The sequence below is a fragment of the Denticeps clupeoides genome, chromosome 15 (assembly GCF_900700375.1).
Source record: "Denticeps clupeoides chromosome 15, fDenClu1.1, whole genome shotgun sequence".
NCBI lineage: Eukaryota > Metazoa > Chordata > Actinopteri > Clupeiformes > Denticipitidae > Denticeps > Denticeps clupeoides.
Window position 1 is genome coordinate 6,199,924 of NC_041721.1, and position 27,348 is coordinate 6,227,271.

The 27,348-nt window shown below is 44.3% G+C and overlaps 6 protein-coding genes across 6 annotated transcripts; 3 read left to right on the plus strand and 3 right to left on the minus strand.

Annotated features, from left to right (window-relative positions):
• Nucleotides 1–1,027: 1,027 nt before the first annotated feature.
• Nucleotides 1,028–4,531, minus strand: mrpl16 (mitochondrial ribosomal protein L16). The gene is made up of 5 exons (XM_028954753.1): nucleotides 3,106–4,531; nucleotides 2,957–3,028; nucleotides 2,724–2,872; nucleotides 1,445–1,738; nucleotides 1,028–1,368 (listed from the first exon to the last, which is right to left on the minus strand). The coding sequence occupies exons 1-5, from the start codon at nucleotides 3,161–3,163 to the stop codon at nucleotides 1,177–1,179; spliced, it is 765 nt and encodes a 254-aa protein (XP_028810586.1). The 5' UTR covers nucleotides 3,164–4,531; the 3' UTR covers nucleotides 1,028–1,176.
• Nucleotides 4,532–4,692: 161 nt separating this feature from the next.
• On the plus strand, nucleotides 4,693–5,596 carry LOC114765190 (cotranscriptional regulator FAM172A homolog). The gene has a single exon (XM_074933599.1). It carries the CDS (start codon nucleotides 4,693–4,695, stop codon nucleotides 5,593–5,595), a length of 903 nt encoding a protein of 300 aa, XP_074789700.1. The 3' UTR covers nucleotide 5,596.
• A 24-nt stretch (nucleotides 5,597–5,620) lies between these two features.
• txnl4b (thioredoxin-like 4B) lies at nucleotides 5,621–7,853 on the minus strand. The gene is made up of 3 exons (XM_028954754.1): nucleotides 7,679–7,853; nucleotides 6,546–6,697; nucleotides 5,621–6,220 (listed from the first exon to the last, which is right to left on the minus strand). Exons 1-3 carry the CDS (start codon nucleotides 7,808–7,810, stop codon nucleotides 6,055–6,057), a joined length of 450 nt encoding a protein of 149 aa, XP_028810587.1. The 5' UTR covers nucleotides 7,811–7,853; the 3' UTR covers nucleotides 5,621–6,054.
• Nucleotides 7,854–8,082: 229 nt separating this feature from the next.
• Nucleotides 8,083–9,858, plus strand: trmt10c (tRNA methyltransferase 10C, mitochondrial RNase P subunit). The gene has a single exon (XM_028954750.1). The coding sequence runs from the start codon at nucleotides 8,214–8,216 to the stop codon at nucleotides 9,609–9,611; it is 1,398 nt and encodes a 465-aa protein (XP_028810583.1). The 5' UTR covers nucleotides 8,083–8,213; the 3' UTR covers nucleotides 9,612–9,858.
• A 205-nt stretch (nucleotides 9,859–10,063) lies between these two features.
• blzf1 (basic leucine zipper nuclear factor 1) lies at nucleotides 10,064–13,948 on the minus strand. The gene is made up of 7 exons (XM_028954751.1): nucleotides 13,867–13,948; nucleotides 13,373–13,470; nucleotides 12,850–13,292; nucleotides 12,315–12,514; nucleotides 11,609–11,737; nucleotides 11,305–11,527; nucleotides 10,064–11,149 (listed from the first exon to the last, which is right to left on the minus strand). The coding sequence occupies exons 2-7, from the start codon at nucleotides 13,395–13,397 to the stop codon at nucleotides 10,964–10,966; spliced, it is 1,206 nt and encodes a 401-aa protein (XP_028810584.1). The 5' UTR covers nucleotides 13,398–13,470; nucleotides 13,867–13,948; the 3' UTR covers nucleotides 10,064–10,963.
• Nucleotides 13,949–22,195: 8,247 nt separating this feature from the next.
• On the plus strand, nucleotides 22,196–26,198 carry mrpl39 (mitochondrial ribosomal protein L39). Its single transcript, XM_028954752.1, has 10 exons — nucleotides 22,196–22,362; nucleotides 22,827–23,033; nucleotides 24,152–24,291; nucleotides 24,373–24,472; nucleotides 24,557–24,624; nucleotides 24,706–24,818; nucleotides 24,932–24,997; nucleotides 25,251–25,404; nucleotides 25,900–25,947; nucleotides 26,025–26,198. The coding sequence occupies exons 1-10, from the start codon at nucleotides 22,326–22,328 to the stop codon at nucleotides 26,109–26,111; spliced, it is 1,020 nt and encodes a 339-aa protein (XP_028810585.1). The 5' UTR covers nucleotides 22,196–22,325; the 3' UTR covers nucleotides 26,112–26,198.
• The last annotated feature ends 1,150 nt before the right edge of the window (nucleotides 26,199–27,348 follow it).

Genomic DNA, 27,348 nt, shown 5'->3' on the forward strand with positions numbered 1-27,348 from the left:
TCTTGTGGGCAGGAGATTTATAGTCTGTATCTTAAACCAGCTCTTATCTATTAACTATATTTCCCCTCTTGTTTTACCAGGTACGCGCATTGCAGTCATAGTTGCAATATGATATAAACAGCGACAGATGACAGCAACGCAGGCTATTCCGGTAAATATCAAAACGATTACATATCCTCAGTAGCACGATTTATAAAAGCCAATTTTTCAGCTGCTATTAAACGAAACGTTACGCGAACGTTGCGAGAAAGACAAGCAGCCTACTCACTATTTCGCGGGAAGCTTTTTTTAAACGCGTCGGCGCATGCGCGTCGCGACGGAAGCTGCGTGGAGGTCATTTCCGCGTTTACGTATTTTCTCTGGTTGACAGGAGTGATTTAGTTTGTTTCTGTTCATTTTCCTCACTACGTTCACTATATATAATTCAGCCTCTGACAAAACGTCCTCTTAAAGCAAAAAATGTTTAGAATATAGTACAATTATAATTAACATCTTCGATGTTACTATCTTTTAATATTCTGTTCTTTTGTGGCAGTTTCCACAGGTGGGTGGGCAGGACCTCAATTTCGTTGTACATTTACAGAATTTATCAGACACCCTTATCCAGAGCGACTTACAATCAGTAGTTACAGGGACAGTCCCCCTGGCAATGACAATAAATTATTTAACCTTAAACTAATTAACACATACAACACCTGTCACTTCTACTGCTCTTCCAGGACTTACTTGAAGTGAACTGATCGTCTTTGTGAAACACGGCGAAATGAATCCTCGGCTTTTAACCAGTCAGCTATGAAAGTGTGTGGGGACGGTGCATTGATCAAGGGGACCTCATTGGCACCTCAGTGGCTCTTTTTATGTGTCCATTTCCTTACCCACTAGGCCAACCACTGCAGTTTGAAAATAAATTATTTTCTCATTTATTTCATGACCTAACACCTTAGGCTTTTTTTTTAGTTATTGAGGGTGTAGTGTTTTGTAGGGCTGAGGGTGTAGTGTTTTGAATCAGAGAACAATTATCACTCAATGAATTTGTCAGCTTACTTTTAATTCAGCATTCTATAAATGTATTACTGTATTTATCAAGCATTACCAGGTAGGATCATTCATGTGCTACTGCGCATGATCTTATTCACAGGGTTTTCATTTCTTATTCCAAACCAGAGTCCTCTTTCTTCACACCCTGTATGGGTTGTAAAATTTGCCCGTGTAGCGGCCATGATTGCGAAGATCGAACGGACTGAGGACCTTGCGGATACCCAGCATGTTGGCTTTCGCAACCCGCTCAAAAGTCCATGGGTTCTGGTTGTCGGCTTTTCGCTCCTCCTGTTCCTTATACATTGCCGCCAGGCTCTCCCTGCTCACCACCTAAGTGACAGAGGTACAATTTCATACAAAATACATATCTCTGTTTCTCATAAAGGTGCAGCAGTAAGTTACCCACCTTGGCTGGAAATGGCAATTTCTTAGCAACCTCTGACAGCACATCACTCACTTCGCCCATCTCAACCTGGCCTCCCACCTCCACTATCATACGTCCACAGCGTACTGGTGTGACATAGTGATCGATCGCACCTTTACCCCCTCCCATTCTTTGTCCCAGACCCTTGCGGGTAATGGGCTTGTAGGGGGCATTGATTCGCCAGCGTGCAAAGCTAGTGCGAGGATCCAAGCGACGATTGATGGACAATCTCATCATTTCCATGTGACCCCAGTGCAAGAAGCCTCCACCCTGTGCCTGAAATGTGCAAGCAAGAACTTAATGAAACAAAAAGCACAACAACTTTAATTTTATTTTTGGGGCAGTGTTGGCCTGGCGGGTAAGGAAGCGGGACCCGTAATCGGAAGGTTCAAATCTCGAACTGCCAAGGTGCCACTGAGCAAACCACCGTCTCCATATACTGCTCCCCAGCACTGGGCACCTTCCATGGCTGCCCCCTGGTCACCAAGGGTGACTGTTAAATGCAGAGGGCACATTTCCTTGCGTGTACTATGTTTCACACTGACAATCACAAACACTTCACATTCACTTATTCCAACTTAAATTAATTTTGAAGCATCACAGTCACATGTGGGGATCAGAACAAGTTTTCCTTAACAGACTCCAGAGCCTGAATGAAAGGACCTTCCAATGTAACCTTTAGATCTTTGATCTGATTTTCACATGCTTTAGTTGAAGGTCAAATGGGCTGTTCTGTGGTAAACACAAAAATATTACTTATTTAGTTAGATGTGGCTCCACCTAAAGGTAAAGAAAAAAAAATTGATTGAAACTTGAAAGTGAAGTGTCCTTGTGAAACATTGAAGCACAGCACATGGTGCCACAACGAAATGTCCTCTGCTTTTAAACATCAGTCTTAATGAACAGTTTGTGCAGGGGAGCAGTTTGTGGGGACGGTGCTTTACTCCGTGGCACTTGGCAGATCGGGATTCGAACCGACAAACTTCTGATTATGGGGCCACTTCCTTAACTTCCACCACTTTTGCCTCTGCAAACGTTGCCATATCCCTTCACTAGCTTCATGGCCCTTACATTTACAGCATTTATCAGACACCCTTATCCAAAGTGACTTAATCAGTAGTTACAGGAACAGTCACCCTGGAGACACTCAGGTTTAAGTGTCTTGCTCAGGGACACGATGGTAGTAAGCTGGGTGTGAACCTGGGTCTTCTGGTTCATAGGTGCATGTGCTACCCACCAGGCTACTAGAACAAGCACTCACCACAATGCCATATTGTCCTCGGGTGAAGGTGTTGGCAGCTTTTGCTGGACCCTGGATGTCTCGCAGCCTCTTCATTTCTTTTTTGGCTTTCTTGAAATTGGGCACCTTGTTGAGGAATTTAAGTTTGGGCCTTTCAGGTAACACCACTTCTGTTTTGAGGGAATTCAGAAAAATCAGAAAATCGGAAAAAACGATTTATTTTAAAAGGCAGAAATGATTAGGAAACTACTCGCCTCCATAATCTGGCGGCAAATCGTATGTCTTCAGTCCAGCAGAGACAACTTTCACACGGTCAAACACGGCGCCTGTGGCAAAAGAATAAAAGCTGCATGGCTTGCACACGGTCAGCCGGACATTGATAAAAAAAAAAAAACGGACTTACCTGAACACCCCGCGGTCCGGCCTGCTCCCGAAAACGCGCTCCTTATTAAGGAAAACATGGCCGCGGCTACTCAAGTGCATTTGGGGGCCTATATATATATATATATATATATATATAAAAAAAGTAAAATAAATATCTTACGCCACAACAGCTTCGTTTTTAGAGCGCTCTGACGTTTTCTTAACGCTTAACGCTCCACGCCTCCCGCAAGGTCGCTGCCATCATCGGCAGACAATTGTGTCCGTTGCAGCGCGCAACAGAGTCCGTGCGGAAACCGGGACCGAAGGACGGTTCCGTTCGGCCGAGTCCCTGTTGCAAATTAAGCGACGCTTCTCAGTTCCAACATGTGTGAAGTACGAAATCACAAAAGGCACGTATCGATAGACCGATCCTTCACAGACGAGCCCCAACTTTAGGCCCCTGCTGAAAAAAAAAGTAATATAACGCCGGTCGACTCATATTATTTATTTTAACATGTCCGGCAATACTTCACCACGAATCCGTTTTCGAGGTTAATTAATTCATTTCCAATTTCCGAGACTGTAACAGCTGATCATTTTTATTTGAGATTTTCAATTTGTCAACAAAAACAAATAAATAAATAAAATTAACTTTATTGGGGGAAGAGAAGCAGTCTCCTCTCAGTGTTACAATATTTTACTTTGTATGTGCATTAGGAAATTACATGCCTATGCTGGACTTTAAACTGGATAATTTGACATAGTCAATAAAACAAAAAAGACCAAATCTCCTTAAAGTTTTCCTGACTATTTTCCTGACCTTGACTGCGTCTCAGTTTTTCCAACTGCAACATGGAGAGCATTCCCTTGATCCAACTACTGAAAGAGGGGGGCTCGTCTGATTTCCACAACATTAATGAGGCGAAAGCTACCACCTTGGCTCGAGATATCGTAAGAATTATATCTGGAGGGGGGACCCCAAAAACAGAGATGTATGGCGTAGGTTCAATCGTTCTATTACATAAAGATGACAAGACTATGAAAACATTTCCCCAGAAATTATACAAAGACCGGCAACAGCTGACGATTTAACCCTAATTTGCATCAGCAGCGATTTATATTCGTTTTTGGTTGGGGGGGTGGGGGTTGCGGACGAGATAAAAAGGTCCGGCCGGGTGCGGAACTTGAGCGGAACCCCCGGAAAACACTGCGGGTAAGCGGCCGGCAGCGGGACCATGTTAACGTTCGATAATGGCTCAGGTCGGTTTAAATGAGATTTGGAACAGGTCGTGGGCTTGTTTCGTTTTTTTTTTTTTTTCTCGCGTCGCACAACTGTGGAAGCCGAATGACCGACACGCGTGTGCACCTACATTTACATTTACATGGTGGTCTGATAAATGCTGTAAATGTAAATGTACGTTTACAGCATTTATCAGACGCCCTTATCCAGAGCGACTTACAGTCAGTAGTTACAGGGACAGTCCCCCCCTGGAGACACTCAGGGTTAATTGTCTTGCTCAGGGACACAATGGTAGTAAGTGGGATTTGAACCTGGGTCTTCTGGTTCATAGGCGAGTGTGTTACCCACTAGGCCGCTACCACCCTGCGTTTTGCTCTTTCTCCAAGGATGTGCGACGTCGAGCCAGAATTCCCGTACCACTTCACGGAAGCCGGGTCCCTGCGCCACAGGGCCACGGGGGAGCCCTACGCGTTCTGCTTCCGGCGCGATGACGTGCAAGCGACCCATCAAGAGCACCGGTCCCTCTGCGGCTTCGTCACCCGACATGTGCACGGTCTCCTGGACACGCTGCTCAGGCTGCAGCGAGTCCCGCTCTCCCGAGGCCGGGCCGCCGTGTACATGAGCCCGGGGGCTCTGCAGCACCCCGGGACCCTTCTGGTGCTGATCCCAGATCTGGGGTCCATGCGCTGTGGGGTGTGGAGCTCCGGCTGCGTGGCCGCCGAGGGGCTGGACAAAGGCAGCCAGATCCCGTATGTGCGCTGGGCGCAGAGGGAGTCTTGGGCGGTTCTACTGATGGACCCCAATGAAGGATTCCAGTCCCCCGAGGAGCACGTCTGCCATGTCTGGGACAGCCTGGTCTCCCAGGCCGCGGCTGAGTTCGTCATGGTGGTTGCACATGGTTATGGAGGCGTGGCATTCGTGGATCTGCTGTGCAACCGCGAACAGGAAGTGCAGCGGCGAGTGTGGGCCGTGGCGTTTGTAGACTCGTCCCACAGCATCTGGCACCAGCCGCTAAGTGCCGAGGGGTGCGAGTGGCTCGCCGCCCGCTCCAGGAGGTGGGTGCTCAGTGACAAGCCTCTGAACAGGCTGGTGAGCACCCTGACCGCCGGGCTGCAGCTGTCAGCGGGGACCCTGTGTCACGAGATGGCGCCTGCCACTTGCATGGAATCAGTTTTGCGTTTTTTCGCCGAGTCGGTGAACACCAACGCGCCGGACACCGTGCCCGGCGTGGTTACCAGACGCAGAAGCCTGCGACACAGACCAGGCGCTCCAGGCCGGAGGCCAAAATGAACTGAGGAGCATGAAGATGAAGAAGTTTCACCATGAATATTTCATTTATTTCTCTACTGAATACACTGTATGTACAATGCATTGGAAAAAAGCTACGGTCTTCAGCGAATTAAAGGAAAAGTTGAACTGTCTGGTTTTCTCTTGTGGTCTACTCTCCTTCAGTTAAATCACTGAATAATTATTCATTATTTAAACAAAATTACAAGAAACATGGTCACATTTTATTAAGCAATTCAGGAAGACAAAAAAAGCATACAATATCACTCACACAAACATAAACATGAATGTGCACATTGCATTCTGCACCTCCAGTGACAACAGAACATTATACTCCATAAATTTCCATGGGAAATATGGAAAAGCCAACATTCACATGTTCTTGTAAATGTAACTGTATAAACAACTGTTAATAGTGTATTTAATTTTATTTAGCTTCATCTTGTTCCAAGAATATGAATGCTAAATCCCATGGTACAGAAGATCATATTTGGGTATATTTCGGGGATCTATGGGGCTCTGCACAATTAGCTTCCCTCGCATGGCTCCCCTGTAAATCACCTCGATCAGGTCCATGAAGTCCTGCTTGGTTTTAAAGCTCCCCACAAACTTGGTGTGATCCGGAGACCTTTTGGAGACCAATAAAAGTGAAGTGATTGTCATTGTGATACACTGCAGCACAGCACGCGGTGCACACAGTGAAATGTGTCCTCTGCTTTTAACCATCACCCTTGGTGAGCAGTGGCCAGCCATGACAGGCGCCCAGGAAGCAGTGTTTGGGGACTGTGCTTTGCTCAATGGCACCGCGGCAGATCAGGATTAGAACCTTCTGATTACAGGGCCTCTTCCTTAACCAATAGGCCGCCACTGCCCCTGGAGGCCATGCTAATAGGCCAATAGCCTAGCACGATAACCTATAATGCAGTAATGATGCTAACCTATAAACCACTCACCCATAGTCCACCTTCATGTGCTGCCCATTGAAGAAGAAGACGGTGGAAGGGATGAAACTGATGTCAAAATACCGGGTGTATATTGGCACCTTGTCCACGTCCACCAGGTAAATGGTCGCCATATTGCTCAGGTCATGAGAGGTTTTTGATAGCTGTAAACGCAAACAGAATGTGACATCAAATTAGAAATGGAATGACCATCAACAGTCAGCGGGGAGCCCGTCTACAACGACAGACTGAGGGAAATGTGCAGCGCTGCGGCCTGTGACTGGCATGATTGTGTAGCGGTGGAATGTGTTTAGTGTAATGTAGTAGCTTAGCGAGTAACACAATCAAATATGAACCCAGGTTCAAATCCCACTTACTACCATTGTGTGCCTGAGCAAGATATTTTTTTCCTTGAGCTTGTCCAGGGGGGGACTGTCCCTGTCACTACTGATTGTGGGTCGCTCTGCAGCGGTGGCCTGGCCCATAATCAGAAGGTTGCTGGTTTGAGCCAATGTGCCACCGAGGTGCCACTGAGCAAAGCACCGTCCCCACACACTGCTCCCCGGGCGCCTGTCATGGCTGCCCACTGCTCACCAAGGGTGATGGTTAAATACAGAGGACACATTTCGTTGTGTCACCACGTGTGGAGTTTCACAATGACAATCACTTCACATTTCTTTCTGGATAAGGCTGTCTGATAAATGTTGTAAATGTAAAATGTAGTCACAGGGAGGGGACAGACAGACAGGCACACAAGCAGCTGTCCCCTTAGTACATTTGTCCTTTACACTCAGGGCTGCCAACTCTCCGAACCGATCTCGCGTTCGGCAAGTCAACAGAACTGCATTATGGGACCCGTAGTTTTTGTGTTATCGGCGCATCATATCGCCGTGCCGTAATAACAGATCTACTTAATGTGATCCCACGAGAAGCAGAATCTAAGTCACAGCGACGTTCGTATGAGTTCCGCCGTGCTTACTGTAGTACATTAACGGCCGACGAGGCTGCGAATGGAATACGGGTGATGAAAACTGCCCGTATTTCGTGATGTCTCGAAATAAAACAGCAACACAGAACATAAGTGAAAACGAGTGTCATTCTGCGCTCAGTGCCGCCACAGACAAGTTTTACAAAAAAGCACTTACTATCTCATCTATCTGCATACACACAGAATCCTCGTCTCTTCCAAAGCGCAGGACGAGAACCTTCTCAGCCACGGACTTAATGGCCTGATCCACATCCTTTTTACAAGACAGTTTGGGAAGAAATAGACTCATTGCTTGTTTATCCGAAAGCGATGTTTACAATAAGAACGTAGCTTCCGCCGCGTAACAGCATAAGTTGCTCGTACAGAAACTTAACACTGAAAGTACTTCCGCCTAAATATATTTTTCCTTCATTAGTTGAACAAAATTTGTTGTCCTTTAACGTTGAAGGTTCTGCTTATAGAATATTATGTTCTGTAAAAAAAAAAAAAAAAGTTAAAAATAACAGAATGCAGAGCACGGGAAGTTGTTTCCGGCCGGCTAGAATACGCGGTGCACCATCGCCCAAGAAGCAGCATGAGCACTTTGAAAGATGAGAGGTCGGGCTCAATAATCCACGTTTAACGAGCCCCTGACGCCGGATTGAAATATTTTTCTTCCTACCGAGTAACCTGTAATAAAGTTGGCGAACGTCATGAGATTCTCCAGGTTAGCGGTTCTCGGCAACCGCGCCTTCTGCTTTTCTCACGTGAAGATCGAGTGTCACAGACCACCACCGTCATGGTGCAGGTTTACGTCAGTTTGTACCCGCGCCCTGGCGACAAGCAGCGCCCTGAGGAAGGACCTGCCACAACCCAGAGACCCGGGCGAGATGAAGATAGACCTGGACATCTGGAAGTCAGTGATGAGGTCCCAAGTTGCGCAGGTGGAGGCACTGAGCCATGACGACGATGAGGCCGGAGGTGAGATGTCCCGGGTGGAGGCCACTCGAGAGTTGGTGGACATGTGGCGCCAGGCGGGGCGGCAAGTTCCAGACCAGATGACCCCGGAGCAGCTGCAGATGCTGGCTGACTTCACCACCAAGTCTGCCAAGAAGAAGTACCTCAAGTATTTAGCCATCAAAGAAGGTCATAAGAAAGCCAATAAAGACAAGCAAGAGAAGAGGAGGATGGAAAAGATGGTGGAAAAAGAGAGCAGAGAAGATGAAGAAGGTGAAGATGGCAACAAGAAACTGAGGAATTCGTTCGTTATGCAGTTTTGGTCGCGGTCCCTGGACCGCCACCTGGCCTGGCGGGGAGCTCAGTCCATGCTCTTCGGCCAGCCGCTGGTGTTCGACATGAGCTACGATCAGAACATGTCGCGACGTGAAATGGAGAACACCGTGTCGCAGCTGCTGGAGAGCGAAGGCTGGAACCGGCGCTCTGTCGACCCCTTCCATCTGCACTTCTGCAACCTGAACCCCGAGGGTGCTTACCAGCGGGAGCTGCTCAAACGCTACGGCAAGGAGACCTGGGAGAGGCTCATGATCACGGCCTCCGCTCAGAGGCACGAGGAGATGTTCCCCCGCGAAAAGCTGGTCTACCTTACAGCCGACTCGCCCAATGTTCTCCGCTCCTTTGACCACAACAAAGTGTACATCGTCGGGGCCCTGGTGGACCGTTCCATCCAGAAAGGCGTCTCTCTGGCCCATGCCAAGCGTCTGAAGTTAGCCACCGCACGTCTGCCCCTGGATGAGTACCTGGACTGGGACCTGGGGGCCAAAAATCTGACCCTGGACCAGATGATTCGCATACTGCTGACTGCCAAGGACACCGGGAGCTGGAAGAAAGCACTGGACTTCGTACCTAAGAGGAAACACGAAGGCTTCTACGAAGACAACATGGAGGTCACGAGGAGTAGTGATGCTGCCGGGAGAGGAAGATTTCCTCTTATTAAGGACAAAAAGATGTTCGCCGGCAAATCGATTAGATCTAAAGGGTCCGATGAGCATAAACCTCTTCCCTTGCTCCGTCCGAGGATGGTGCTGAAGAATAAAAAGGAGACATACAATCCCAATGTTAAGGTCAAAAGGAACTGGTGGGAGGAAGAGTAGCCCGCCCACCACTTTAGAAGAAACTGTTGTTGATAACCTGGGGCTGGGTGGTGGTGGGGTCTTCTGTAATGTGGAATGTCCTCCCCCCCGGTGATGGGATTTTTTGTCTGTGTGTGTCTGAAAATATAGTGCATCTGCCAGAGGGCCTATTAAATGACTATTACTGATTTAATGAAACGGTCGGTAATACTAAAGATCTAATTTCAATGTAATTTCATTTTATTGTAAATAAAGATGTACTCCAAAATGTGCTTCTTACCCTGAGACACAGTAGAACTGTATCAATCCATATAATATAAAATTTTTACTTTGCTCTGTAACATGTAGGAGTATTATGGATTATGAATAGGTTTAAAAAGCATTGGATTGCTTCAACAAACTTAATTTCAAATTTACTTGAGGTTGAGAGGAATTGAGTCTAAGAGAACAAAACAAATATGAAAGCAGACACATCAATGTTCTTGTATTTAATGAACAGTGTAGATTTATTGTATGCAGGCCATCTTGTTAATAAAGTAATTCAAGTAATAGAATGTCACGAAAGAGATTTCTGCTCTCAAAGAATTGAGAAAAATAGAAAATGTGATCATAGAAGTGTTAGAAAGTAGAAATAGTACAAATGTTCAGGTATAATTGAAATGATTCACGCATGTAGTACCTACAGACAAATCAACAATTCCAGCCTTTTTCTTTGTCAAGTTCATAGTCCAGAGCAAAACCATTGTGCAACTTCACAGCAAAAACAAACGGTAAAAAATGAATAACTTACTTGCACTTTAAAGCATTATATATAACTGCATGACATTTTGCAACAAAACCACAAATCCATGAAGCTGCAGTCAAATCTTTTGACCAGCTTTTTACCTCTGCACTGTTAATAAAGTGTCCTGATAAAAAGAGTTAATTGAGCTTTTCACATTCCTACTAAGATGTTTTGTTTCAAACATAGATGCTAAGTGACATTGAACACTGCGGGGAATCTTTAATACTTTTGAAGTCTGACCAAGTCAGATTGCTTTTTCCCTAAAATTGCAGGCCATCTTCCAACATAGTTTTAAGAGGGAAGATGTCACTGGTTAATTATGTGGTACACTGAATTTATTACTCTTCTTTTCGTTCATATTTGCAGCACCAAATATGGGCCAGTTGCTTTCCTTGTAAAATGCGTAGGAAAAAGTGGCCACTAGATGGCCACACTGTAATTTAGCCCGGGTGTGGATGATTATGATGGGTCCACAAATTAATAATGACAATCCTAAAATATCAAAATGTAGAGGGAGCTTGTTTCCTCTTTTCTCATTCAAGAGGCTGTTCCCTCAAACAATAGCGCAGCCCCGATCATTTTCTGTACGCTAAAGCACCAGCAGCTCCCCGCTGCAGCGCTCACAGCAGTTGAAGGTGATGTTCTCATAGCGGGTATATGGGTGGAACCGGCCTATGCTCTTCTTACTGGGCAAGAAGGGTGACTGTGAGGAATCAGGTGACTGCTCTTTGCCTCGATTATCAGATGATGCTATAGGGTCCAGAATCCTCAACACCTGGAGAGATGAAATCAAAGACGAAAACAAAGCAGCCAAGCTCAAAAATCAGTTTCAAAAATTCTGCAGTAGTTTTCATCTTTAGATTAAAGTATTCAAAGCAAACCGGTCAAATTGTTCATTTATTTATAGTAATGAGAAACAGGGCATCCAACCTTCTCCGCCATCTTCTCAGCAGGTGTGCTGCACAGCTCAGAGGCCTGGTTGGTTTTCACACTGCTTCCTGTTCCTCCCACATTGCCAAGGAGGTGTGCATTGATGGACTGTGCCAGCTTGTGGTTGGCTGTGGCCAGTTCACCGGTGCTGAGGGGCTGGGCGCTGGGGTAGTAGGTTTGCTGTCTACCCCACTGCAGGGACACAAGCAGCAGTTCCAGGGCCCTGTCCCAAAAAAGCATGAACATTATTACATTAAAACACTCTAAACGCTCAGCTTTCCATCTGAAATAGTGCCATTCAAACCTGTGTGTGTTCATCATGTCTCTGGAGAACACCTCTCTCTCATTCAGCAGGTCTTGGATGGCACCCTGAGCCTCTCTGGTCTGTCGCTGTAGAGCAGCTCTTGCATTGGTCAGTTCCTCAGCCATCACTCTATATTGAATACATAAAGTGCAACATAAAACCTGCACCTACGCAATTTAATTGTTTGGTAGTTAAACTTTACACAGTGAGTGAGATGTCCAAAGTAAACACTATACTCAATCAATACTGAATCAAAACGTGCATGCAAACACTAATTGACAGACTTTAAATTATATAGACCACAGTAGGCGGTAGGGTAGCCCACGTGTCAAGGCTAATTGAGGGGCCAGCTTGATCTAGTACTAGATGAAAAAAAAAAAATGTCTGGCACTCAGAAATATCAACGATGCATGCAATGAAGCTTGAATGGTTGCATGGTAAGGCCATGGTAACCGCCAAAGTGCCACTGAGGTTAATTGATGGACTGTCCCCAGGCTCCCCGGGCTCCTTTCCTGGCTGCCCACTGCTCACTTAGGGTGATGGGTTAAATGCAGAGGGCACATTTCGTTGTGTGCCCCATGTGCCGTGCATCACAATCACTTTCACAATGTTTTGTCGGTGGTGAGTTTCTGGAAGAATGACTGCCATTTTTTTTACAGTATCATGATGCTTGATGTAGACATGCATTATCGATATACACACACACCTGCTAGCAAGAAATTTGCTCCTCCACACATCGCACTGAATGCTCATCCTCTCAAGCTGCTCGGCCGTGTGGGCCAGGCTCCGGCTAAGCGCCTCGTTCTCCAGGATCAGCTGGTTCTTCTCCCTCGCCAGGCGCTCAAAGTGGTATTGCAGGTCATCCCCCACCGACGCTACCAGCAACTTCTTCAGCTCTCTGTTCACCTACATGAATGGTAGGTATGGTAACACAATCGCAGTTTACGTAGTGCAATATGAAGCCACTGACCAGGACAAATTCCCTGTCAGATTACCCTGTCTATGATTTGTTTGCATGGTTTGTGAATGTCGCACGTGTGCACTAAACGTCAGTATTTAACTTTGCTGGAATGTTACATGTAGCACCAGGTTCTGGAGAAACGACGTTTCGTTTCACTATGTCAATGTCAATAAAAGCCCATGATGCTCATTTCACATATTCAAAACAAGTGATTACATATCATATATAACAACCTACAATTAGGGTGTCCTGAGGAGATATTAGTCACAATCATCCAAACCTCAGTCTGTACACGCAGTTGGTTGGAGAGGCCTTCTTTGTCTTGCAACAGTCTGCGTTCGGAGTTCTGGAGTTTGTCCAGGGTGCTTCGCAGATCCTGAGGTTCGGGAGACAGTGGGTGCTCATCTCCATGATGCGGCGAGCCACTCGCTCCCCATTCAGCCTTCCCCTCTCCGTGAGAGGCAGCTTTCGCACTCCTGGTGATCGCCGTGCGCGGCACCACGATGCGTACCGCCTCCACCTCGGTGCATGCTTCGCGGCTCACTTTCCCAAGATGCAGCACTCCCGGGGGCTGCGGCGGAGTCGCTGCAGCGATTGGCCGAGGGCTGTGCCTTGGCGTGGCCACTTTCAAATTCTGAGGCTCCAGCGAGGCTTCCGGGCCGACTGCTGGCTTTTCCATTTCCATCCCATCGCCAAGCCCGCGGACTGTCACGATAGAACAGTCTATATGTGTATAAAAAAGAGAGATTGTGAATTTAACCAACTATGCATAAAAATCCAGTGATTGCATATTAATTACCTACCTTTCATAATCACGTCTGCAGACATGGTCAATCAGGAGAGTAGCACAGGCTCAGGCACAAGGAATTTGATCACAAAATGGGCAACTGTAGTTTATTTTCTGTTTGAATACAAGAACGAAAATAAAGGAGCTATTGAGACAAATGCAGAACTGGACTTGGTTTAAGACACAAAGAGAGTAAATAAATGAATGAAACTATAGACACCACAGGTAACCACCGATAATAATAATCAAGCGCTTAGATTTCGTCCGAAAATGACAAGTGCTGCGCTGTAGTTATGAAGCAGAAAATGTGACTTATCAGCAAGATAACGCTTGTCCCGTGAGGTTTGTTTACTGCGAAAGGGAGCCAGCTAACGTGCTAGATACTCGACAATAGCTAATACTGAATACACAGCAATCTACTTTTACTGCATCTTATTAGTCTTAAAAGCAAAAACATTAACAAGCAGCATAAACAACCTTATAATTTTAGTTGGTAACGAGTGAACTTACACTGTGCACATATCGTCCATTATTAACAATCCTCCCGGATACAGCTGGCCGGTGTTACATCCCACTTCCGGCGCGATTACGTCATTGCGCGGTGTTGCGTCTGTACGTCATTAACACGTGGTCAGGAATGATTGCCGTGGTTGTTACTGTTAAAGCTAGACACTTTACTTGCATGATTTACTCAAAAATGTGGTTATGCGTTTGTTTGCATTTATTTCTGGTTAAGGAAGAGGTGACGTCAGAATCTGTGACTGTGTGGGCAGGGCAGTTGTGGCCTAGTGGTTAAGCGGCCCCGTAATCAGAAGGTTCTAATCCCGATCTGGCAAGGTGCCACCGAGGTGCCACTGAGCAAAGCACCATCTCCAGACACTGCTCCCCGGGCGCCTGTCATGGCTGCCAACTGCTCTCTCAGGGTGATGGTTTAAACGCAAGGACAAATTTCACTGTGTGCACAGTGTGCTGTGCTGCTGTGTAGCACAAGTGACAATAACTTAACTTTAATTAGTTCAACGACATTCAGAAATCTAATTAATTTATATTATTAATTTTCACATTTTTATATCTTAGAAAACTACACTATAGGTTATTGTAAAAGCACACTGTCCTTCACTTTAATGTCCAAAGAGAAGCCATTTCAGATGGGGGCTGGAGAGAAGTGCTTTATTCGCTTTTATGCCTCTGTCTACCGGAAAGAATGAGAAATTACAGAGTCTGTAGGTGTGTTAGTCTCCCCCATCAGTTCAGTGAAAACCCTTCAACCTTCACACTGCTGCCAGTTGACCTAACTGTTTAATAGAACAACTTCTTGCATAAAAATCAGGCCTAGTTTATGATTTCATAAGAGGAACACCAGGCATCTTCACGGAACATAATTTTCAGGTGTGACTGTAAAAAAAACACTGGCAAAAAATATAAAGTCAGAAATGCAAAAAATCAACAATATCTTGTATGGCAAATGTTTTCTCTTGGTTTTAGACTTGTTCTAAAATAACCATTGCATGTTCTGCCATAGAGTTGAAAATATAACTCCATAAGCCTTGGCCTTTTGTCAGCATATGGAAGCTAAAGGATTCCAGACTAACCAGAAAAACATTACACCAAAAATAAGTGGTTACCTCTTCAGTAATTATATACTTTAGTAGTTTGCTTTGACCTAAACACACACAGCGTGTCAGTTACATCCAATCAGAACTCTTGCCATTGGTCACATGAAATGAATGCAAATCTCGTCACAGGTCAAATTTACAGAAAGCTGTAGGCGTGTACACTGATGTAGGTCAGATTTAACCAGAATAAGAAGGAGTCTAATGCTGGTGCCCCATGCACCTGCAACTCTCTTGTTTGCCTGCTTTCACCTACTCATTGGGTTTATATTTAGTTAATCGTGTAGCAGTTGGTACATACAGATGTCTAGTTTGGTTGAATCTCTGGGCGGACCACACCCTTTCCCAGAAGTGATGCAGGTCGGGCTGACAGAACAACACTAGATATGAGATTCTAGTTTATTCTAGGTTCATAGGCCTAAATTTGTGCCAAACTGTAGAGCAGTCTATCTGTAAATTAGGTCACAGGCCATACGTTTTTTCCACCATGTGCTAAAATTTTCCCCTGAAATCTCCTTATCACAGAGGACTTGGGCATGCACCCACCAGCCAGAACACAGTCATACACAGATAACATTCAAAACAAATTCAGATTTCATTCATCTGTCAGAAAGTCAGTGCACAACAAATGGTTGACAGAACTCTAAAGCGACCACAGTTCACCAAACGTAACATTCGTAACAAACGTAACTAGTCAAACCACGTCTCATTTTGTGTCTCACTTTCTCTCTGTGCAAATTAGTATTTTCACAATGAATCAGTTTCCTGATTTGACAGCTAGGGCGTAAAAATTTCCCCTCCTCACAAAAATGTACTTGCAACGATTTAACATATTCTTGTGTGCGAGTGACATCACGGTCTGCCACACCGCCACCTCGTCCATTTATTTCTTACCTACTCAAAGACGGGCTGTGTAAGAGGAAGTCTACTTCTGAGAGGGGAAGGCACAGAGGCACAAAGTAAGACTCGCTCTTGTCCTCCGCCACACCAGCTTTCGTTTTGCACTTGTCGACTCAGAAGGAGAACGCTGGAGGGCGAGAAAAGAGCTTATCATCCTGTTTGGAGGTGGTTTACCACATTCGCTGTGTGTCAGTTTCTGTAGGTTACAAATTTCCAGAACGGAGGGGAGGCCCCATGCAGTGTCCTTCGCTCGCTCTTGCGGTTCTCGTTTTCCCTGCTCCACCTCTGCGCCACTGCTTGCAACCAGTTATTACTGCCACACGGCATATTCATTAGACTTCATGAAACTGTTCAATAAAATATATGAAAATAATGAATTAATCATTTTTCTTTTCAGTCTTTTCAATCAAAGTGAAGTTATTGACATTGTGAAGTCGAAATGGTAACACAGCTACATTTCTTGTTTAGCTTTGTTTTCGGCGCTTGAGGGTGGACATGTCTGCGATGTGGGGAGCACAGGAGCAGCCGCCAATTGTTGTTTACCGACACCTAACCTGCTGTAAACCCAACTGATTGGCATTCAGGAGAATTGTATGAACGTACTTTATTGGCTGGCGCTTTCTCTGTGCCACAAGCAACAGATCCACAATTCAGTTGGCGCCTCATGACATCATCCCATTCAAAACGAATGGGACACCATTTCATTGACACCTTCAGCACTTACATGCAAGCGTACCTTAAACCTGAGCCTCTTTCCCACTCTTGCCTCTAATTGTTTTAAACATTATAGTAATAATTTTTTTTGGATATTGTGCAACTAACTAAGTATTTTGTGTAGACGTGTATATAAGTGTATCTAAAGATTAAAATAAGACCATCACCATTTTGTTACTGTGGCCTTGTGGGTAATAAGTTCAGGTGACCCTATGACCAATGTACTGCCATTGTGGCTGTCTATTTAACTTTAAATTGTAACTTTGCTACATTGCTATATGCTACATGCAATGTAAAAGTAACACAACTCAGAAGTCAGTCAAAGTCAAAGTCAAAGTCAGCTTTATTGTCAATTCTGCCACATGTACAGGACATGCAGAGAATTGAAATTACGTTACTCTCAGACCCATACAAGTAACATTAAATACAAAACAGTAACATTGAATACAAAGGTATAAATACAATTTTAAAAAACACAATATACAATTTTAAAATCACCATATACAAATAAGGGCACATGGTGGAGAGTGCAAACCCAACAAATAACAATAAGTAAGGGAATTTTGGCATTGAATGGAACAATGACTAAATGAAAATGTAACTAGCTTTTCAATCATTGTTCAAAAATTCCAAAACATTTTATGTATGGCAGGGTTGAAAACGTAGTGATGGCTGAATACTAATCAAAAGAGCTTGAAAATAATTTTTCTTGCCCTTCATCAACATCCACAGATTAAATGTTTCATATTGAAGTGTATAAACATGGAGTTAATACATACAAATTACACGTATAGTGTTAAATCCCAGCCCTAGATACTAAATGTTAAAACCCCACCCTTGTTTTTGACCAGTTTGGGGTTTTGAGTCATTTGTTGCTTTCAGATAATGTCACCAGCACCACATTCAATCTGCCTGGAACAGCACCTGTGATCTCAACTGCTCTTCTTTCCTCGGCCACTTCTGTTACAGGTCACGGCGGCTCAACCGAGACTGGGTGTCCACACAATCGACATGGCAAACATTTTACCCCGGGTGCCCTTCCCCATTAACCCGGGCTTGGGACTGGAACCAGCGGCTGGGATATAAAGCTTTGGGCCTAAATTTCCCAAGGAAACCAAGTCATCAGGGACAGAGAAAATGCCCCACGAATAAAGAAACACAGCCTTAGTTGAGTGGACTCAGCACATGGCATGTCCAAGCTGTCTGGTGGGGGACAGTTGGATGGACACAGGTGGACCATCCCCAGAGGAGGCTTAACTAATCCCATATCCTTGTTGGAGAGGAACAAAAGCCTTAAACATCTTACCTCATATACCAAGGGGAGACAGATGTAGAAACAAAGATAGCTGAAGAGGTTTACCATCACACCCAGGACATGAAGTGCAACCCTCAGTTGTAGAGAATATCTTTCTACAGGCTGTAGTGTCCGAAGACATGCTGTTGCAGCAGCCGCTCTACATTGAATGCTGCAAGAAGACCAGCCAATGATGGTATTTGCTCCTGATTGTTGTACGTGATGTGTTCTGTGAAGTTTGCTGGTGAAATGAAGTGCTCTTGGAGAAACGTGGAACTTTGCTCTGTGGTTCTGCCAGAATAGTTTGATAACTAAGAGATGAGTCAAGTCAAAGCAGGAGGAATCCCAGTGAAGCTGGTTCCCAGAACTGCTCCCTGCAGAGCATCCAATACAACCATTTGCAAGCCTCAGATGAGTAAAGAGATGATGTATGGTGTGGAGTGAAGGCTTTTTTTAGATTCAGTGAAAAACATCTGCTGTCCACAATTTCTTTATTATATCATTATAATCATCACACAAACTGCTGACATTTGTATAGCGAAATGGCAATTTTGGGCATTAAATGGTTTATTCAGTGAAGCATGTGAGCTCACTGGGCTATTTTTTAAGTGGAAGTATGTGACTTCACCAAAATTCATGAATGTCTTATCAAAAATACACCCCTCACCATATATACGTTTAGGTTATTTTCAGAATAAGCATGTGACTGATGGTGTATTTAAATAAATATAGACTGATAACATAACCACCAACCACTCTTGCACAGAGTTGAAAGTTGTATATGTTCTTTAGATTGCTTTATTGAACATAACTTTAAACTCAAACATAATACATTCTGACTGAAAGAGATATTTCCTTTACATTTTGGGTAAATAAACACATATTTAATTGAACATGGTAGTCAATTATTTTTATATATCACAGATATTTTCATCTGATCACTTCTGATTTCCACTCTCTGAAAATAGTGTAAGTGTGTCCAAACAAAAGATGCATGACCTGAATTGGCCTGAATCATATGTCAAACTCAGTATCCTGCTCCTGGAACATTTTCAGCCCACTGTGACCTTAATTAGCCTCTTGGCATAATTAACGAAAGTGTCATCGGCAGTAGGTTGTAGAGCATGGTAGTTCTGTGGGTTTGACTCCAGGAGGAGGATTGAGAAACATTGCAGCATCTTTCACACAGAGCTACTTCCCCTCTCTCTCCCCCTTTTTTGACTGTGCAGAATACATTCTTGTGTTTTTGTGTTATTTAGGTTTTTGTTCGAAAGTTTCTTTCTTTTTTGTTACCAAGTGGTCCACTTAAATGGCAGTTCCCCTTATATTTCTCATTTAAACTATAATATTAGCTTTAACACAGCCTGAATTATTGTTATGGAAGCAAAAATATAGAATTATAGAACATAACTGAAAATTAGATATTTACCATAAATTATCTTTAACCCTACATTTCTTCTTTTTATTGGCATTTGTCAGGAATGGGGACCAATAACATCAAAAAGTATTACTAAAGCCTTATTATATTATACTGATAACTGTTGTTATTTGTTTTGTATAAAATTGAGCAAAATGATTGTACTGATGTGATTATGTAAAATGTCAAATGCTATTTAATTTAAATGATTCATGTCATCCGTGATCAGAGCTAGACATTGTTGCCAAAAACTTTCCGCCCTGGTGGGGAATTTCTTAGGGGAATGAGTCATAATCATCATCGCACATATAAGTGTCTCAGTCCTTGGGCGGTCTTTCACTGCCACGCGTTTGTGAGAAAGGACATGCTTTGGAGAGGTGAGGAGAAAATTACTTACAGATCCTGGCCCAATACGAGCCATGTTCCTGGAACCAGAAACTGTTGATATGGATGCCAAAGCCAGTGAGAGTGGTACTCAGAATCTGTGACCAAAGGGCCTACAGATGGGTTGGAGGCTGACTGTAGGAGTGCTCTGCACACATGGAGGAAATACTCTGCAGGAAAACATACGCGCAGCCTCAGGAAGGAAGTCAGCATCAGCAGGTAATGTAGGCTGTGCCACATGAGTTGCAGTTGAGCGTGGCTTTGCAAAAAAAAAAAAAAAAAAGAACTTTGATAAACCATAACTTCTAACCATAACATCTAAAAATTCTAATATCTCTTTAATCTAAAGACAGCAGTCAAGTTGTGTGTTATAATAGGTTATTTTATTAAACCATAAACAATTATACACTCAGAGGAGACATATAAAATAAAAAAATAAAAAAGTGATTTTGCCTGTATTAAATGTTCCATTTTAATAAAAGTGCTTCTAGTATAGTAATTTAATTGAATTCCCATGTTGACCTGAAGAAGTCTGATTGAGATACATGGCTGAACAGTAGCCCCATGTGACATGGGAGAGTGTCAAAGGTTACAGGTCTGCTTGTGTGGCAGGTGCCATCATGCTATTGCTGGCCTGTCTAATATCATTTGTTGTTTCTATGTATTACCATTGCAGGGCATTGTGGGACGTGCCTGGGGCCCAGAAGCTCGGATTCTCAGTTCAGGGTTAATGCTAATCGTGATAGGGGTTGTGTCATTAAAAACACCTATACAATTAGCATTATCTCGGAGCTGTGGCAGGGCATCAAACTGCGGTGATCAGCAAGGCCTTCTGACACCTTCCAACGGAACTGACGGAATCCAGCATTCATCATACTGCATTATGGCACAGGAACTCAAATCATATGTAAATGATTCATATGTAATCATAAATCATATGTACAAAATACAAAATTACACAAACATACTGCCTTATGCTAATGCTGTTCATGACTGGGGCTGTGTATTCCATCAACCAAGCTCAGCAGCATTCGCATATCTTATGCCACAGCCGCAAGGGGAAGCCGGAGTCTCATGTTTTTTTTTTTTTCGTTGAAAAAAAAAATCCAAATTTTGTGAAAAGGGTAATTAGAATAGACCGAAAGGTGGCGCTCTTTGACACAACCTTTTACTGAGTGTTTTTTTATAAATCAGACCCTCAGTACATCATAATATAAAAAATATATATATTATTATGACACATACACATCCCAGCACATTTCCACCAATTTGCATGTTGCTGGTCAAACAAAAGTTGTCTAGAGGTGCAATGTTGTGATGAGGAAACAAGCGGAGGAATACAATTTTGCTGCACAAATAAAGACAAAACATATCCTTTCAAACATGTTCCTTCACGTAATCTCGCAAAATGTGTTGGTACAAATACTGCAATCTCACTGGACACCGCTGAGCTCCCGAGATGATTTCGTTCCCTAGTCATAGTCTGAGTGGTGACGCTCCGGTTTATTGCTGCTGTGTGTCCTGTCCTGAGGTCCTCGCCTTGCCGTCGGCATCATAGCCGCAATTCAACTGCGTGTTTGGTGTTCCCCACAAGAGTGTGTCTGACCTGGCCTCTCCCTGTATCCTGAAGTACTGCTTGGTTGTATGTTTAGTGTGGCTGGTGGGCTGGTAGTAGCCTAGTGTGAAATACACTATGAACCAGAAGACCCAGGTCCAAATCCCACTTACTACCATTGTGTACCTGAGCAAGACACTTAACCCAGAGTGTCTCCAGGGGGGGACTGTCCCTGTAACTACTGATTTGTAAGTTGCTCTGGATAAGAGCGTCTGATAAAGGCTGCAAATGTAGTGTATTACAGGGCCAAAAATGTGGTTGGCTGCCAATGACCAACACCATAGAGGGATATTTGAATCTCTTTTATCTTTAACGCGATAACTGACGTTACAGAAATGTTAGCTTTAACTGATATGCCTGATTTAGGAGCAAAAAGGGTTGCTAAAAATTAAAATAAGGATAGACAATTGACACAAAAGATTTTCTATATTCTCTTGTTTTTGGCTGACAAATGTTGTCCACTGTTGGTCTGAATGGTGAGCATGGTTTTTCTCCAAAACTTCATTCTACTTTTATGTCCAGCACATTGACTGATTAATCATCTGATTGACTTGAATAAAATCAATGGAAGAAATTAAAAACACAAGCTGTGTGCAAACTGAATGATGATTTACTGCAGTTTCCTTTGATTTCGGTAACTAACTCGTTTCCAATGCATCAGGTAACATGAACAAAATAAAATACATTTTAGTAGGTGTACCTGCCTAAAACAGAGAAGACGTGCATACTTTTATATCTTGTGAAAATTAGTTTGAGGCAGTGACACCGGAATATCTAACACCCAGCTTTTTTTTACACAAGACACTGGCAAAATACTATTTTTTTAAACAGCTAACAGCGAACAAACAAAACAAGTTCTGAAGCGGAACTATTTGTAAACGCGAATTGTTTCCGCCCGGGACTGCGACGGCCGTGCACGCTAAAGTGAAAAGCAGCGGCATGGCGCACGGATGGAGTGCGTTGATGTATTTGTAGATCAAATGTTGGGTTCCGTGGTGTGAAGGCTATCGGTCTTTTTTTATGGAGTAAACCATGGCGTGCAAGACTGTATGGCAGGTGTTCCAGCGCCGTAAGTTCACGTTAAAAGCTCCTCTGTGGATACACGCGACAGCGTAGCTGGGAGAGTTAACCTGACCTTGGGCTTAATTTTTAGCTAGACATTTTTGTATAGACAGTACCTGCTTTTATGCGAGCGTATTTATGTGTCAAATTATTGAGTGTGTTGTGTGCTCAGTTAAACACGCAAACTTTTCTTCCATTGATCCGCTTCTCCATGTTGGTCCATCTTAAATATTTACATTTACAGAATTTACCGGACGCCCTTATCCAGAGCGGCTTAAAATCAGTAGTTACAGGGACAGTCCCCCCCTGGAGACACTCAGGGTTAATTGTCTTGCTCAGGGACACAATGGTAGTAAGTGGGGTTTGAACCGGGGTCTCCTGGTTCATAGGCGAGTGTGTTACCCACTAGGCCGCTACCACCCTGTGGTGGTCACGGCAGGCAGACCCATCATTTCTGCTTGTGTCTGTAAGGTCTGGCGTCCGTCGCTGCGGCCTCCCGGCCGTCGTCTGCGGAGCTGATGGCCTTTCGCAGTGCACTCTTCTCCAAGGAGCGGGCTCGCCAGCAATCGCTGTACCCGCGCACAGAGAAGATTGAGGTCGGCATGGAAGGACCTGGCCTGCAAGGCACCCTGCTGATCATGAACAGAGGAGTTTCGACGCCACACAGCTGCGCCCGGCGTGAGTGTCGAACGTGCCTCGTTACAATACGCAATTTATTTGACTCTTTACTTGCTTATTTGTTCAGTGAACTTTTATGGTATACAGGCGACATAGTGTCTGTGCTATTTGTCTTTTGCTGCTCTTATCTTGTACTGTCCACTTCCTGCTGTGACTATGTAAATTATAGTTGTGGGACTAATAAAGGATCATCTCATCATCTCTCAACAGCAATTTATGGGGCAGCGGTTGGCCTATCACAAACCGCTAAGGTGGCTCTGAGCCTTTCATGTTTGATTTGATTTTCATAAAGACCTTTTATTGCTGATGCAATATTCCTTGTCAAAAGTACTACTGAAAAATCTGGGCATCAACCTGTACCATACATCTACAGTACATTGGGTGGGTGGTGGACAGGTTACGAAGATCAGAAAAGCATGTGGATAGAGGAGAATTAAAAAAAAAAAAAAAAAAATCTCCCAGATTGGACTCCAATGAAAGTGAAGTGATTGTCATTGTGAAGCACAGCACACAGAGACACAACGAAATGTCTCCTCTGCATTTAACAATCACCTTAGGTGAGCAGTGGGCAGCCATGACTGGCGTGTGGGGATGGGGCTTTGCTCAGTGGCAGTTTGGGAGTTGGGGGATTCGAACTGGCAACCTTCTGATTACGGATCCATTTCTTCACCTGCTAGGCCACCACTGCCCCAGTGAGCAGTACATTGAAAAATAAGAAAAAAAAAAAAAAAGCATAAGCACATAGACTCTACACAACATAAAAAGTAAAAGTCACTTGCAACGGGGGGGGTATGGACGGTGGTTGTAATTCCATGTGAATGAGAATAAGTGCAGTTCCGTCGCCAGACGACGCTCACACAGACCCACCAGTTCACGCTATGGGGTATGAAGTGGGCAGAGGCGTGGGGTGGTGGGGTTGAGTGCATGTTGAGTGTGTGTGTTTAAGTGTCCTTTTGTTGGGTAAGGGAGAGACTCAAGCCTTTCATGGCTTCCCACTGCTCCCTCGGGTTATGGGTTAAATACAGAGACCACGTTTCACTGTGTGCGCTGTTTGCTGTGCCGTGTCTTTTCTGGAATGGGGCGGTGATGCGGTTTCTCTGATTCTCTGGCCGTCTCAGACCTGACGGAGTGGCATGTGAACAGTGCGGCGCTGGCTTTGGTGGACGGGGAGCCCTGGCCTCTACATAAGCCTCTCACACAGTCCTGCTCGCTCAGGCTGCTGACCTTCAGAGACTCGGACCCCCTGCTGCTCAACCAGGTCTGTGGACGTTTTTATTCCAGACGTTGCACCTGCCTGTTCTGTCTGCAGCTTGCGTGACTGCTGTGATGAACCCCGCAGGCATATTGGCGTTCTGGTGCTGCGCTGCTTGGACAGGTGCTGCAGAATGCCTTCGAGGACAAATTTGATGTCGAGCTGCTGAGTGTCCCAGAAGTACCTGGTACATTAACTGTTCGACTTCGCCTGGAGTTTGCATCTCGCGAAGCTATTCACTATGTCCTTTGTTCCGCTTCTTTTTCTCTAGTGACTGTGGGAGCGTTCTGTTGTGACCTGGTGCTGGATCCTCAGTTAGAATCATGGACGCCGTCTGAGGTAAGTTGGGACATCTCAAGCCTCTGATGAACTACATACTCCAATTTTTGGGACACGTAAATTTTTTTTCTCTTTCCACAGGAAGACCTTCGCTCTCTCACGCGTGATGCTCACCAGCTCATCCATAAAGACCTGCCATGGGAACCACTAGAGGTGGCGCCCGCAGTTGCCCTGGAGATTTTCTCACATAGCAGGTTCAGTTTACCTTCTGTACAGCAGTGAGGCCTTAATAGAACCAAAGCACAACGCACGTTATTTAATAATGGCCAATACTTACCTCTCCCCTTTCCTCTTTTTTACTACACAGGTGCAAACAGGTGGAGGTAGAAGAGAAGGCTGCCCAGAGCCCCAGGGGAACAGTTACCCTTTACAGGTCAGTAGAGTCTGCGTAGACCCTGTTTTATCGTCATTTTAATTTGCAATCAAGAGTACCCTGTCTCTCTCTCTTTAGCTGTCATTCTCTAATGCTACATTAACTGCTCACAGCTTCGTCTTCTTTGGCTGCCATGTTTCACATATTGTTTGACACATATTGTCATTTTTTGTTTAATCAGTGGTTAGGATTTTGCTAAATTTTTCATGTTGTATTGCTTGCCATATTGATGTGTGTATTTGACTGTATGCAGGTGTGGAGACCATGTTGCCCTGAGTGGAGGACCCCATGTGGCCAGAACAGGGCTGTGCTTGCAGTACGAGGTGACAGCCGTGCACAGCTTGGGAAAGGGACAGTGGGGTCTGCATCGCAGGGCACAGGGGCTCTCGCTCCCATCACAGCTGCAGGTATGTCCTCGAAGTATTACACCCTGCACTTTAATCTCTCACCACGTCACACTGTGCTGCTATGTAATGGTTATAATATCATGTCATATCACTACTACTGCCATTATTATCATAGCATATCATACACCACATACACTTTATACTAAATACACCCACACACAGATATACTGTCATATTGCTTCTACTTGTTTGTCTAGATTATCTCTGTTTTATGGGTCCTTTGTCATGTTTTTGTTTTGTGTATTATTCCATTTGCACTATGTGTATACTTTGTATATAGTCAGATGACAACAAAGTGGACTTTGAGTTTGGTGAACCCTAGAGGCCAATTTCAATGTCAACTCTGTCCCTGTTCCAGGCCTAGTGTACTGGGGCTGGACAGTTAAAGCACCCTTTCATGCAAGCTGTTGTGCATTGTGCAGTGCAAAAGGTTTCAAAGGACTTGATTTCATGTGTGTTTGAATGATTTAGCAGTTGTTTCTCTGATATTTGCAGGCACATCACACAGTCTGGAGAAAACTACGAAAAAGAGCGGAGAAAATGGTAACTATAAACTGTCTAGGCCACAGGCTGCCTGTCGTAGCCTGTCACTTGACCGCCTACTTTCTCTTCTTGATCAGGTTGAAGTTCCGCCGACCTCCGTCAGCCAGCCGGTCGCGCCGCCTTCAGAAACCAACTCCGTGTCTCCAGCTCCAGCGGATCGTTGATTGTTCATAAAGGATTGTGTTCTTTTGTTACTTGAACATGAACAGTTATTATGTGTACTCAAAATTAAAACCATGTCAATGTCTGAATTCCGTTGTGTGGTCACTAGTGGCAAGACAGAAAAAAAAATGAACAAAACCTTTTAAGAAGGACTTTTTAAATGTATGAACTAAACCAACTCAGCAGTGTCGGATGGGAATACAAAAACTGGGGATGACTTAATCAACAAAAAGTACCTTATAGAATCTGGCAATGCAGGAAATTTTGTGGGTTTTCGCCTCACAGGAAATTCTTCGGGTCACAAATCGGCCATTAAACACGTGCAAATTTTACAGGTGAACCATATCGGTGTCCGAAAGCAAAGAAACTATGCTTCACCCAAGCAACCAGGCCAGGGAGTAGAACACTCCTCTTTTCACTCCTCTTTCCCATATCTGTAGTTCTACCTGCTTTCCTTGACACCATCACCTAGCAGGGGCACATTCGGTGAACAGATCCTCGTTTGCAACATCAGCTACGTTTCCCCTCCACGCGTCCATGCTGCAGACCTGTTGGTCAGGCCTTCTCCGTTCCTACACGCCACCCCGTTCCCTCAAGGTCTTCAGACCAGAGACTATTGTCACATTGCGAGCACAGAGACGACAGGGCCTTGGAATGACCTGCCAATCAGTCGTCAATCACTGTTTAAATCCCGTTTAAAAAAAAAAAAAAAAAGTCCCTTTTACACCCTGGCTTTTAACCCAGTGTGACGTGCTTCTTGTACGGTGTTCTTACGCAGTGTTTCATGTTCAAATTCTATTTTTATTTGTCACATACCCAGTCATACACGGTTTGATATGCAGTGAAATTCTTTAGCGACTGCTATAAACCTCAATACTGCAAATATTACAATGAACTAGTATGCAAATATAGCAAACATAACCAAATATTACACTTTGATGTTTTTAACATAAAATATGTGTAACAGGTAGGGTGAAGGTGTGCAAATGAGTAAAGTGAGAGGAGAAAGTAAAAAAAAATGTAAAAAGGTTTGTGCGAGGATTCTGGGGGAATTGAGTCCCGAAGGGATTGAAAATGATGTTATGTCCTAAGTAGTGTTGTTGTTGAGAGCTCGTATAGCGGTTTGTGGTTTCCTAGCCAGTCCTTTCTTAACTCTTTTAATATGTTGCCTCGAATATTTTCTGTTTTACTCAACCCCTTGTTTAGTTCAAATTGCTGCACGTTTCTCTTATTTTATTC